This window comes from Nycticebus coucang, chromosome 11 (genome assembly GCF_027406575.1).
Source record: "Nycticebus coucang isolate mNycCou1 chromosome 11, mNycCou1.pri, whole genome shotgun sequence".
NCBI classification, from domain to species: Eukaryota; Metazoa; Chordata; class Mammalia; order Primates; family Lorisidae; genus Nycticebus; species Nycticebus coucang.
Genome location: NC_069790.1, coordinates 124076862 through 124092022, shown reverse-complemented (window position 1 = coordinate 124092022; position 15161 = coordinate 124076862). Strand labels below are relative to the sequence as shown.

The following is a 15161-nucleotide window of genomic DNA, read 5'->3' as shown; positions in this document are numbered from 1 at the left end:
CCTGTTGAATCCCCCAGCCCTGCCTCCCTCTGGCTCCATTAAGGTCCCACTGGATAATCCTCCAGCTCAGTATGTTTACGGGAACCACAAAAGACCCCCTTTATAGCCATACAGGGCAACACTGACAGTTTCCAGAGGTTAGAACATGGATGTCTTTGGGTGGGACATTTTTTTAGCTTCCCACAGCTCTCAAAATCTTTCTGTCATTTCCAACTAACCCACCACTTTAGACGATGTCCTCCAAAGAGGCAGTGATCATACAACTACTGATTAAAAAAAAAAAAAAAAAGATGTGAGGAATTTGACTAAGGGAAAATCGTGAGAAAAGGAGATGAAATCTGAGGTTCTGTAAATTCCCACTTATCCTAATTACTGATGACTTTAATACCTTGTTCAAAAGAACAGTATCATTTAGGGTTTTCACATGAAAGCTATAACCCAGTTACAACCTAAGAATAGGGGGAAGGGGGAAAGGGAGGGGAGGGAGGGGGGAGGTGGGTAGAGGGAAGGGGATTGGTGGGATTACACCAGCGGTGCATCTTACGAGGGTATGTGTGAAACTTGGTAAATGGTCTGTGAAGCTAGTGAATGATGCCCCATGATCATATCAATGTACACAGCTATGATTTAATAAAAAAAAAAAAAAAAACAGTATCAATTTATAAAAAACATCTGGAATAAGGGAAATACAAAATAGCAATCTGAGAAAGTGCTCATATGGGTCATATCTATGGAGGGGACCAACAGTTGCTTGAACAGCATTAAGGTCAAGAGTTCTGTCTGCCTCAGAAGTAGGAACCACTGCGACCCAGGACTTCCTTCTGCTCCCCTGACCTGCCTCGTTCATTTTACACAACTCTCCCCAGGTCTCTCATTGCATCATAGATCGTTATGTTCCTGCCTCTGCCCCAGCGGGCTCCCACCCACTGCCTCTTCATAGCATCGTAACTGGACACAAACTCCTGAATTGCTGCTCCTGTTTTCTGACTGACCCAAAGTGTTCACTAAAATAGCCACTAGTATACGAACCAGCTGCATGTGACATGTGTCCCCAGAGGTGCCTAAGTGACCTGAAGCTGAGCAAGAGACTTTCATCTAACCGAGGCAAGGGAGTCCAGAGCAAACCAGGGTCTCAGCATTAGATCCACTTACCTTTGTGGTTTATATACAAATGTGCCTTTAAAACAGGCTGATGCACTCGTATTATGGTCTAGCAATGCTTGAAAATTGCCCCTTTTAAGGATAAATATGTAGACACATTGGCCTTAGCAGATGCAAACATGAATAATAAGCATCTACTGTCATCCTTTAGAAAAATGGTCCTCCAGTGTACGGATTCAATAAGTAAGTGAGATGTACCTAGCAATCCTTCCAGAATTAATGATGGAGACGCAAAGGAAAGACTGTTAACAGGCTCCCAGGGACCCACTTCTCAGTACTTGGGAAGTTTACAATTCACGATAAGCTTAGCAGCAATGTAAACTAATCCTTTCTTCTGGGAGAATCTGTCAGAACTCCCTCTTTTCAGATTTGTTTCAATTTAAAGAATGACTTGAATTGTTCAAGTTCAAGGGATACAGACTGTATTCTCCAAGTATTTCATAATCGAGGGGGTCTTGCTTGTGTGGCTGGCATTGCAGGAGGCTCCCAGGAGCTGCTGCCCCTCTGGCCTCTTCAACCCATAAGATCTTGGCTCCCACCTACCACCCACCCACTGCCTCTTCAACCCCCAGCACGGCCTGGCTCCCACCTACCACCCACCCACTGCCTTTTCACCCCCCAGCATGGCCTGGCTCCCACCCACTGCCTCTTCAACCCCCAGCACAGCCTGGCTCCCACCTACCACCTGCATTCCCGCCCCTCATAGCTAAGTTGCTGAGCAATGTGGTTAGAGTAAATCAACTGTCCCTTGGCTATAGGGAACAGAAAGGAACTGTTCGGGAACTATTTCTTCCATGATGAAAAAGGACAGACGCTTGAAGCAAGTTCTGTGTGCCCTTCCCTCCTGCCTGTGGGGGCCGCGATGCACGCAGCCACTCGGGCCACTTTGCCAATACCCTGTGATGGCAGCAGAGAAAGGTGGGACAGCCTGGCCCTCGATGACATCCTTGAGCCACTGCATGAGCTGGGGACTGGCTATGTCCGAACTTCCTCTGTGAAACAATACAGACAATTTGCAATTTGAACAGTTTTAATTAGCTGCTCTGTTACTTGCAGACAAAAGCATTTTAACTAATAAACTGTAAAATCTGGTTTTGGATGAATGTCCAAGCAAACCCCTGGGATGGCCTGTGCACGAATTGCCCAGTCCATGTTCTGAAATGCAGCCCAGAGCGTCCGTGTGCGCACACACCCTTCCTCTCCTTTCAGGGCTAAGATGTCTTAAGCATCCATCTGGATATGATGTGTAACCTGGCATAGACAGCAGGGGGACCAGAGCCCATCTGAGACTGGGGCTGGCGGTCCTGACTCTTAAGCTGCTGCCACCAGCTCCATGTAGCCTTCACTTCTGGCCACTCCCGGCCCCTCTGCGACTTCCGGGCCAGGCTGTCCTCCATGCAGCGAGCACCCTCGACTTGTTACGGCCCAGGGTTCTCTTCCCTCTTGGAGTTCCTCGTGTCTCTGCTGGACCTGCCTTTCAAAGACTAAACGTCCCTTCCCTGTGATGCCCTCCATGAGGGCTTGCCGTCCTCCCTGCTCTGCCCTTACTCTAGGCATTACCTGCAGTGCCCACTCCCAGCACTCAGGCTCCCTCTGCTTTCTGGCCAGAACAGATACCACCTGCCTCAGGCGCGGTACACGGGCCTGCAAGCCGGAAGCAGGAGTCACACCCACGGGAGCTCACGAGCACGTGAACAGCGCCGGAGACCCACTCAGGTGACCTGTGCTTCCCGTGAGGAGACGCCGGTAACTCACAGAATACGGCAAATGGGATTTGGGGGATAAGCTGGATGTCAGTATGAGAACACAGGAAAATGTACCCCCAATATGGGGCAAGCTACTTATTCCTGTACCACTAAAGCACCATGAGGTGTACATTACTTGTTAACTCACACACAAACCTACTCACTTACTGTTAAATTAGTTTGCAATGTTCACGGGGATGACGTGAGACTTTGTAATGAGATAGTCCAATATATGCTGAAAACTGGGCACCAACCTAAAATACAACAATGAGCTCACAGACGGCGAGGGCCCAAAGCAGCAGGGCTGAGAGCTGACGCACTCTGTGATCACATTCAAAACATAAATGTGAAAAGTATAAAAACTCGCAAAGCTGTTCTATGGGGTCAGAAATTAGGTTACCCCTGGGACTAGTGCAAATAAAGAGCCATAAAGGGGCTTTGGGGCTGCAGGCTACTCTGTTATTTTTACCTGGGTGTGACTATAGCGTTCTGTTTGGTTTGGATAGTCCTCAAATAATAGAATATTCATCTGTTTTATTTATATATTTAACTTCTATGTAATATTTATATATTTAATACACAATATATACCTTAGATATCTTCTATTCTTCAATAAAACGTTTTAAAATAATTTGTTCCAGAATTTCCAAAAGATAAGCATAGGGATAGCAATCCAGTCACAGACCGTGGACTGAAATAGTGACAACATTTCAATTCCATAAAAATGATCTGTACGTTATGTTCCTACTGAGAAGACTAATGAGTCTTCCACCCCGATAACCCAGGCGTGGCCTTCACCTGAAGTCGGCCGTCCACATGGCCATCTGCTGGCCCAGGCTTTTCATGTATACTCCACCTGCAGGTGTCTAACAGCTGTCCCTTCTCTCTAGTGTGGGAATCCAGGAACATCAGGCATGTCTGGATGCAAACATGCGGCTGCTGGGCCTTTAGACTCTCTCACACACACCGTGGCCACAGACAGCACCGCTGCCCTGCCTGTCAGAGCGCAGGTACTGCAGCAGCCTGCCAGCCACAGGCACGTGCTGTGTGTGACATATCCAGCCTCTCATTTAATATCTGGAAATAAAAAGGTAACTTTGAGTCTATTATTCCAAACAGAAATTTAGAAAGAGCACGGGCCAGCAAAGGAGAGATGAATGACAAAATTGAAAAGGACACATCATCACTTGGCAAATCCCTCTGGAACTCAGCCTGCCCTAAACACTTTTAATTTGATTTCTAAGACATAAATTGTGCACAACTGGTGTGGATTAGACTGCACCACAGAACAAGGAGCCGCGTTGTTCAGAAGGATTGCCACGAGACGCTTCCAGATCCCAGGCCACCCACGGGGCCTTGCATCCCTCTACCCAGGTCTTCGGACCCAGGCGGAAAGGGGCCTTCGTGTACCAGGAAACATTTCATGGCAAGACTGACGTGAGTTCAGAATGAATTTTTCAGTTATATAGGAAGCAGGTACTGCACTCAGAGTTTCAAAAAACCAGAACACAGCACTAGTCCATAGTACAATTTCTGACTGAGTCTGTCACCGTGGAAGCAATGCGGAGGAATGCCCCAGACTGTGTGCAGATAGGTGTGCAGGGTGCCTGACACCACAGGGACACTGCACTCCTCGTGAGTAAGCCCAGTGATCACGTGACTGTGGGATTCTCCTGCATGTGGTCCGTCTCTGGGTCAAGCCTGGGCTTCATGGAAAGCACCTGTACCTTCTTTCTCCACACTGTGAGCAGCACTCCACAGGCGTTCTTGCTCCTAACGGGGGTCGTTAACGTCACCTCCCTCGACAGGCACTGTTGGTTGAGGTGCAGATGCTCTGAATGGTAGTGAATTGAAGATGGCTCGGGAGCTAGTGGCAGGTGGAATAATTTGACATCCTCCTCTGCCTGACAGAATTTCAGCAGAAGGCACTGCTGTACTGCAGAAGAGTGAACACGGCCAGGCTGCGGGGGGAGAGGGCAGCGGGGCAACAGTCCCCGTGCAGCAGAGAGTCCTAAACCCCAGCAACACAGCTGGGAGAAACAAACACCACCCACGGGCGGACGCCCAGTGGAACAAGAAGGCTAAGGAGGCTCAGCTGCATTTTATTTTAGTGGAAAAATAAAACTCTCCTCCCCAAAGCCTGTCTGGGATTCACTGATTCACTAGAGCCTCCTACGGGGGTGGCCTGCAGCTCTTTGTCGTTGCCCTGACAACTGGGCCTCCGAGTGGCTGGAGAAAGCAGCCTACAAGGGTTTATGTATGTATGTACTGTAGAAGAGACCCCGCTGTGTCTGCTGCTGGTGAGGAGGGCTGAATGCAAAGCACATCCAGGACTAGCCATTGCCAGGGAGAGCAGGGCCCACGAGGTCCTGGGGGAAGAGGAGGCGCTGAGCAGATGGAATGGACCAGGACTGTGAGCTCCTGTCCAGACACCCAGTGCCGCCTTGCTGCTGAGGACCACGTCTGTGCGGGGAGTTCTGTGCAACCATTTTATTCCATGTCTCAGTCACACGTGTGAGAGCCCTGGGAGTCAGGTGACACGGATGTGGACATGTACTGGGGGGCAGCAGTGACAGCAAACTACTAAAGCAGCATTGCTTTCTAAGCTCCAAGGGGTCTCAGACAAGTGGGGTCCAACATTCAATAATCACTTCCTTATCCAAAGCACAGCTGAGTTCAAAGAAGAGCAGGGAAGGAAGACACCCAGGTGCTGGGGGACCTGACTTCCTTTATATTAATTAAAAATATGTGGCTGCTGAAGTCCCTCCCTGCCTTGTACCAGCAGCATGGTCACCATGTCAACCAGTTGCCGTCTGTCTTTACCAGCCCCGCCACCTCCCAGCTCTGCCCATGCAGCTTTCCTGTTCACTCAGATACACTGTCTGGAGTCCTGAGTCCCAGTGTGCCAGGCAGATGAGGTCTGTTCACTGCGCTGACTCACAAAGGGGATTGCAACACTGCCTGTTTTGTGGCAGAATTGCTACGGAAACTCCTTAATGTTAGGCAAGTTTTAATGGCACTTTAGTATATAAATGGCAAGATTATACTTTTTAAATTCCACTTCCCCGTCATTTTTATAAACTAACAGCTTGAAATAAAGTTCATCATTTGAATGAATGTGGTTCAGTGTTTTTAAAATTTCAGAATAATATGTGTGCAAATGTTTTGGTTACCTGAATTGCTTTTGTATAGTGTGAGTCAAAGTTACACCTGGACGGTGTGTACTGCACCTGTTAGGATGTGGTGTATATATTCCATGGAGCACGCCTCAGCCATAAAAAATGCTGAACTAATACCCTTTGTAACAGCGTGGATGGAACTGGAGGCCATTCTTCTAAGTGAAGTATCACAAGAATGGAAAAACAAACACCACACACACTCCCTGTTAAACTTGAACTCATCAATCAACACCCATGTGCATATTTGGTAGTAAAACTCAATGGACAGCAAGCAGGTGGGGGGTGCAGAGGGGAAGGGTAAGTTCAATGCAGTGTTGCAAAAAATGTATTAATAGAGCTGTACATCTATCAACATTATCAACTTCCAGAGAATTTGTATTGCTTTGGAGAAATGTATATTGAAATCCTTTGCCCATTAAAAAAATTTGTTTTGAATTTTAGAATATTAGGGGATACACGTTTTGCTTACATATTTTGTTTTGTACAGACTGATTCAAAGTTGTAAGCGTGCCTTCACCAAAATAGTGTGCACTATATCTAATTTTTCAATTAAATGATTTCTCTTTTGTTTTGAGTTCTATGAGTTCTGTGTATATTCAAGATAATACATTTTTGTTATAGTATATATAATTTACAAATATTTTCTTCCGATTAGTGGGCTATCTTTTCACTTTCTTTTTTCTTCTTTTTTTGTATTTCAGGTTAAAGTGAGGGTACAAACAAATATTGTAAAAGATTACAATATTTGCATTTCTTAGGTAGAGTCCCTCTTGCACTTGTGTCCCGCACTCAAAGCTGTGCCATGCGCCTTCACACACGAAGGTTTTAAGTTTGAAAGTCCAATTTATTTTTTTTCTTTAGTTGCTTGTATTTTTGGTGTCTCATCTAAGAAACGATGGCCAATTCAAGGTCACAAAGATTTACACCTATATTTTGGTCTAAGAATGTTATAGTTTTAGCTTTTATATTTACAAAGTCATGGGTCCACATGAGTTAATTTTTGTATATCATGTGAGATAGGGGTCCGACTTCATTGTTTTGCAGATGAATATTCTAGTAGAAGTTTTTGAAAGGATTTTCTTTCCTCATTGAATGGTCTTGGTAACTTTGTCAAAAAGTAATTGACTATAGATGTATAGATTTATTTTTGAACTCTGAATTCTATTCCACTGATCTCTATGTCTGTACTTATGAAGTATCATACTGTTTTAATGACTGTAGCTTTATAGTAGATTTTAGAACTAGGAAATGTAAGTCTTTAAATTGTGCTTCAAGAATTGTTTTGGTAACTCCGAGTCCCTTGTATTCTCATGTGAATGTTTCAGAGTCAACATGTAATTTCTTCGATAAAGACAACTGGGATTTTGACAGGGATTGGGTTGAATCTTAAACCCCCTGGGGAGTCTAAGATTCCATACATTTTCCAAGCCATTTTTATGGAATATATTTTCATCTGCTTAAGTCTTCTTTAACTTTTTTCAATTTTGCTTTGTAGTTTTCAAAGCATGAGTCTTTTACTTTTTTTGTTAAATTTGTTCTTTAGTGTCTTATTTTTTTTAAGTACATATTTTAAGCAGAATCATTGTCTTAATTACTTTTGGATTTTTTACTGCTGATGTATAGCAATACAAATGTTTCTAACATCTTGGTCTTTCATTTTCCATCCTGCTAAACTCATTTATTATTTATAATTGCTTATTTTGTGTGAATTCCTTAAGATTTTCTAAACACGTTTATGAACAGAAATAGTTTTACTTTTTTCTTGCCTACGTGAATGTGGTTTTTTTTTTTTTTTTTTTTTTTTTTTCAGTTTTTGGCTGGGGCCAGGTTTGAACCCACCACCTCTGGTATATGGGGCTGGCGCCCTACTCCTTTGAGCCACAGGTGCCACCCCGTGAATGTGTTTTTAATTTTTTTTCTTACCTAGCATCTCCAGCTAGAACCTCTACTACAATGTTAAACACAGACAATGAGAATGAAGGCCTTTCTCTTACATCCCCTGATCTGACGGGGGAATGGTTCAGTCCTTCACCAGTAAGTACGATGTCAGCCCTGGGGTTTTTCATAGATGCTTTTTATCAGGTTGAAGATGGCTCTTTCTATTGCTGGCTTGCTGAGTCTTTTATCATGCAAAGATTTTTGGATTTTGTCACATGCTATGCCTATTGAGAAGGTTGTGTGTGTTTTGTCCTTTATTTGATTAATATAGATGTATGATGTTGATGAATTTTCATATGTAAAGACTTTCTTTTCTTGGAATAAATCCTATTTGGTTATAGCATAGAATCTTTTCATAGTTTTCTGCTATCTTCTTGAGGATTTTTATACCTAACTTCGTTAGGGACATTAGTCTATGGTTACCTCTTCTTGTGATATTGTTATCTACTGCAGTATCGAGCACAGATTTCCTTTTCTTATTTAAGTTTTAGACCAGTAGTTTAATCAAGTATCATAATTTGACTATATTTTTGTACCTACCCAAAATATTTTTACATCTCAATATCTACTTCTTTTTCCATTTGGGGGTCTAATGCCTGTGCAGTCAGTTTACTGAAGATTGGAACTTTGTTTCCTTGCCCACACAAAGAGTATCTAACGTGGTAATAACAATGGTTGAAATAGTGAGGTGCTGTCTCCTCTGTGGCCACCATGTTTTCCTATGATGCCTCCCAGATGGTTGTCTCATAGGCAAAGGGTGTCTTCTCTCCCTAATCCCAACACTCCGTGGCTCCCAAATTCTCACCATGCCATCAAGCCCACTTCACCTACTACCTTCTTCATGAACTCTCTCAATAGGATTTCTTTCTCTTCTAAAGTCCTGCAGCACTTCTGTTTGCCCCACTCAATGGTGTATGCACGTGCCTGCATCTGTTGCAGTTTTGGTATAGGTTTTACTATGTCTTTTCTTTGCTAAGACCGATTCATGACTTTGGTTTATATTTCATCAGTACTACCAAAGACTCCCTTCGTTGACCTCTTTTATGTTTACATGGATGGAGCTGGAAAATATTCTTCTTAGTAAAGTATCTCAGGAATGGAAAAAAAAGTATCCAATGTACTCAGTACTACTGTGAAACCAATTTAGAATCACTCACACTTGCATATGAAAAATGAAACACAACTTTAGTCTAGGATGAAGGAGGGAAGGGGAGGGAGAGGGGAGGGAAGGAGGTGGGAGGGATCGTAGCGGATAGTAGGGGGACCACACCTATGGAGCACATTGCAAGTATAAGTTGGATCTACCATGTGTAGAACACAAATGTCCTAATTCTATAATTGGGTAAATGAGGTGAATGCTATGTTGATTAGTATGATGTAAGCACTCCAATTTGTACAAATAATCAACACATTGAAAATGGCATAAATGTATTTATGATCTATGTACAAAGACTTAATAAAAAAATGAAAATAAATAAAAGTTCCTTCTCCTTACTTCAAATTCAATATATGATGTCTTAATAATTTTTCTTAATTCATTCTGGCTATGATATCCAGAAAGTCTACATGTTATATAAAATTGTTATAATTATGCCACTGTCTTTAAATTTATTAAGCAAGTATAATAACTGTGAATTTTAATATATGCCAAGCATCTCTTCCTAGTCAACAACTATATAAAGAAATTCAAAGCAGGCTCGGTACCTGTAGCTCAGTGGCTAAGGCACCAGCTACATACACTGGAACTGGCAGGTTCACACTCAGCCCAGGCCTGCCATACAACAATGACAACTACAACCAAAAAATAGCCGGGCGTTGTGGCAGGCACCTGTAGTCTCAGCTACTCAGGAGGCTGAGGCAAGAGAATCACTTGAGCCCAAGAGCTGGAGGTTGCTGTGAACTGTGATGTCACAGCACTCTACCTAGGACAACATAGTGAGACTCTGTCTTCAAAAAAAGGAATTCAAAGCATTTAAAATGGATTTTTCCACTGAAATGATATTATATTACTTGTTACATGGTGCGATGAAAATTAGAACATGAGAAAAATAAATTATGTGATAGGAGGTTACTTAGAAAAATTGCAAAGTGAAATTGTGTGATTTCTCCCTTATAGTAACTCAGTTCCCCCAAGAACAAACTAAAGTACCTGGTGTCAGCAGAATGACCGAGGTGACAATTAGGGAGCATATGACCAGAATCACCAGCAGCGCGATCGCGATCCCTTTCCAGTTTCGTTGTGGGGGGTTACTTCCCACCAGCTCCTAAGAACAAGAGCAGAAAAGAAAGTCCAACTGAGTGAAACAGCAAATAAAATAAGCCAAATAAATATATTCCATTCAAATTGAGGACCAAGACACACACAGTGAAGGTGGGGTGTTCCCACCCTCGAAGTTACTGTTAGCTCCTTTCTGTGCCGAAGCCTCAGGCCATCTCTTCCCCGTACTATGAGGAGAAGGAACCTGATATGATGTTTTATTTACAGCTTCGGTGCAGACCTAATTCTCCTCCTCCCAATGAACCAGACTCTACCGTGTAGGGCAATCCGAAAACTTCCTATTACAGCCAACCTTCTTGCCCCCTTGATGAATCCCAAGTAATATTACATTCTTTAGCCCCAAGTTCTCTCTCCTTTCTTTTTCTTTATATTCACACTATTCACGTTTATTTCTGGCTACCAAATTTAGGTATTTACTTAACACATACAAGGTGCCAATTTTAATCAACTTCTGCCCATCCCTCCCCATCCTTCACCATCTTCAGGCTTTTCAGGGTTTCAGGACTTCCCTCACTCTTCCCCAGGTAACTCAGCCATCCCTATTCTAGGCTGCAGGCCCACCCTTGGACCCATGTTTGTATTGTAGCGGGGGGTGGGGGGGCAATCTACAGACTCTGCTAAAGGTCACATAGATCCAGGCATATGGGCTGCTGAGACCAAACTTCCAGTCCCCTTCAAATGAGGGTGGTCGTATAATTTGTAGTCCAAATTGGGATCCTTTGAGAGATAAAGGGGGCAATGGTAATAATTGATAACAAGTAATAAATGTAACAGTTATGTAATAATCATTATTAATTATATAGGCTCAAATAAAGACATAAGGTCACATCACAAATGGTCTACTTCTGCCTGGGTACAGGGCTGAGAACACACTCTGAGAGTTCCCATAATCACAACTCCCATCAACCAAGCCATAATGAAGAAGAATGGAAATGGCCTCAAAAGATACCCTGGTGTGATCCTTCCAATCCCCCTCCCTCTACCCACCTCCCCCCTCCCTCCCCACCCTTTCCCCCTTCCCCCTATTTTTAGGTTGTAACTGATGCTAATGCTTTCATGTGAAGGTCCTACATTAGTTTCACAGTAGGGGTGAGTACATTGGATACTTTTTCTTCCATTCTCGAGACACTGTACTGAGAAGAGTATGTTCCAGCTCCATCCATGTAAACATGAAAGAGGTAAAAAAAAAAAAAAAGATACCTCAGGCAGCATATAATAAATACACCTGCACCCCAAACTGGAAGTTCATCAGCCTACATCAAGTCGTTGCAAATCAAAACAAATCTCTTAATCATGGGATGGAAAACAGTTAATATTTGCCATCCAAATATTTATTGTATCAGTTTTTAAATTAATAAAAATTCAGAGGACCATTATAGTACTAGCAGAAAAGAGTCCTATCATTGTTCAGAAATTTTGATTCATCTTCATATTTGCCATTCAGAACTTAATTTATCTACTATGAAGCAGCTTATTAGAACCTAAAAAATAAGACTAAGAACAAGTATGAAATAACTCCAAAAAGTGATATAAATTCAATCTCATTTTCTTTTTTTTTCAATTTTTTTTTAATCTCATTTTCTATTCAATATGGCTTTCTCGTCTGGCTAATGCCAAGGATAAGAGACTAGATCATGTTGACCCAGCAGCTTTTCATTTTGCTCAAATTAAAAAAGAAAATAAGCTCTTTTCACCAAATTTGTGAATATTGTGAATCTGAGTAGTACTGTTGATACAAGGAACATAGGGTGGACAGTTTCTCATGGACTCAGCTGCAGGGAACCAACAAAACCAGGGTCTTACTCACTATCGAGAAAGACAAATTAGTGTTAAGTCTATTGTCTAGAACAGCTCCAACAATTGATATCTTTTGAATCTTGTTCCTCCTCATAAGAATAAGCTTATTATTATGGAATTCTAAATTGTTTTAAACACGTCTGTTATATAATAGGTGCACAGTCTAACAGACTTCAAGAAGTAAAGCAAAAAACAACAAAGAAAAAACCTGGGGACCTTTGCTTTGCATCAACTGGTGTAACTGATCACATCCAAGAGCACATGCGCTAAACCTGCAGTGATCGGTCGCTCCCTGGCCCACACACACACAATGACATTCAAGTTTCAATGCTGCAGTGATCGGTTGCTCCATGGCCCAAACACACACACACAATATGACATCCAAGTTTCAGTGCTACAGTGATCAGTCGCTCTCTGGCCCAAACACACACACAAAATGACATTTAAGTTTCAGTGCTGCAGTGATCAGTCACTCCATGGCCCACACACACACACAATATGACATCCAAGTTTCAATGCTACAGTGATCAGTTGCTCTCTGGCCCAAACACACACACAAAATGACATCCAAGTTTAAGTGCTGCAGTGATCAGTCGCTCCATGACCCACACACACACACAATATGACATCCAAGTTTCAGTGCTGCAGTGATCGGTCGCTCCCTGGCCCAAACACACACACAAAATGACATTCAAGTTTCAGTGCTGCAGTGATCGGTCGCTCCCTGGCCCAAACACACACACAAAATGACATCCAAGTTTCAGTGCTGCAGTGATCGGTCGCTCCATGGCCCAAACACACACACACAATATGACATCCAAGTTTCAGTGCTGCAGTGATCGGTCGCTCCCTGGCCCAAACACACACACAAAATGACATCCAAATTTCAGTGCTGCAGTGATCGGTTGCTCCATGGCCCACACACACACACAATATGACATCCAAGTTTCAGTGCTGCAGTGATCGGTCGCTCCATGGCCCACACACACACACAATATGACATCCAAGTTTCAGTGCTGCAGTGATCGGTCGCTCCATGGCCCACACACACAATATGACATCCAAGTTTCAATGCTGCAGTGATCTGTCGCTCCATGGCCCAAACACAAACACAATATGACATCCAAGTTTCAGTGCTGCAGTGATCGGTCGCTCCATGGCCCACACACACACACACAATATGACATCCAAGTTTCAGTGCTGCAGTGATTGGTCGCTCTCTGGCCCAAACACACAATATGACATTCAAGTTTCAATGCTGCAGTGATCGGTCGCTCCATGGCCCAAACACACACACAATATGACATCCAAGTTTCAGTGCTGCAGTGATCGGTCGCTCCATGGCCCACACACAGACACAATATGACATCCAAGTTTCAGTGCTGCAGTGATCAGTCGCTCCATGGCCCACACACACACACAATATGACATCCAAGTTTCAGTGCTGCAGTGATCGGTCGCTCCCTGGCCCAAACACACACACACAATATGACATCCAAGTTTCAGTGCTGCAGTGATCTGTCGCTCCCTGGCTCAAACACACACACAAAATGACATCCAAATTTCAGTGCTGCAGTGATCCGTAGCTCCATGGCCCACACACACACAAAAAATGACATCCAAGTTTCAGTGCTGCAGTGATCTGTCGCTCCATGGCCCAAACACACACACACAATATGACATCCAAGTTTCAGTGCTGCAGTGATCGGTCGCTCCCTGGCTCAAACACACACACAAAATGACATCCAAATTTCAGTGCTGCAGTGATCCGTAGCTCCATGGCCCACACACACACACAATATGACATCCAAGTTTCAGTGCTGCAGTGATCGGTCGCTCCATTGCCCACAAACACACACAATATGACATCCAAGTTTCAATGCTGCAGTGATCGGTCCCTCCATGGCCCACACACACACACAAAATGACATCCAAGTTTCAGTGCTGCAGTGATCGGTCGCTCCATGGCCCAAACACACACACACAATATATGACATCCAAGTTTCAGTGCTGCAGTGATCGGTCGCTCCATGACCCACACACACACAAACATAATATGACATCCAAGTTTCAGTGCTGCAGTGATAGGTTGCTCCCTGGCCCACACACACAATATGACATCCAAGTTTTGGGTGGCTACTGATACAGCTAATGATACAGACGGTACATTTACAAAGATGACCAAGGATAAAAACATTTGTGAAACATGTCATGAAGTAAAGTCGAAGGACATGTTCAGCTTAAAATATCAAAATACTTGGAGTTTTCATCTCTTTGAAGATGTGTCACACGGAGGAGGGAGGAACCGGAGTCTGTGCAGAGTACAAGCGGGAGGGTGTTTCACGGAGGCAGAGCTGCGCATCAGTGAGACTTCAGGGAGTGCAGAGCGGGGGCCGTGAGGGCCTTGGCTTCCCTCTGAGAGAAGGGCGTGTAAGCTCAGCCGTGTGTGAATCCCACTCCCACTTAGGAAGATCACCAGAGGAGCTGCTGCAATGGGGCAACTAGGGGAACCAGGAGGGGACAGAGGGACGAGCAAGTGGAGCGTGATGGAGACCTGTCCTGGGTACATTCGGTGGAAGGGGTGAGAAGTAGTTGAATTTGGGGAGGATTATAGGAAAACCCGGTCAACTGTGCTCCTCCTGGCAGATGACACGGACCCGTTGTTGGCACTCACACATCCCTTTGCAGTTACAGTGCTCCCACAGGCCGGAGCCTCCTGTTCTCCAGGGAAAAGCCTTATGTGCACGTCACACAGCAACTCTGTCCTCCCCATCTCCCAGTCCTTCCCCACACTCTGCTCATTCCTCAGTGTTCCTGGAGCATGTCAACCCCATCTGCGCCCTCTGTGCTCACCACCCTCCACAACTCTCTGTGTCCTGGGCTCCTTCACCTTCATTCTGCCAGGCAAATCTCTTTTCATTCTTACCCATTAAACCATTGCCTGTGCCATTTTAGGAAGTGTTGCCTGACATCACAGGCATTATTCTTTAACCTGGACACAATCCACATACTCTATGAGTGCTTTCTGCAACAGCGAGGCATCATTAAATTATAGGTTTAATC

General features: G+C 44.0%; 1 protein-coding gene across 5 annotated transcripts in view; it reads right to left on the bottom strand.

Annotated features, from left to right (window-relative positions):
• The window catches only part of DPP6 (dipeptidyl peptidase like 6), a 910604-nt gene that overhangs the window by 391003 nt on the left and 504440 nt on the right, over positions 1-15161 (bottom strand). For all 5 annotated transcript variants that reach the window (XM_053608766.1, XM_053608764.1, XM_053608762.1 and 2 more), the window contains exon 2: positions 10173-10287. In XM_053608766.1, the coding sequence (XP_053464741.1) occupies positions 10173-10287 (115 nt within the window). The remainder of the gene's footprint in view (positions 1-10172; positions 10288-15161) is intronic.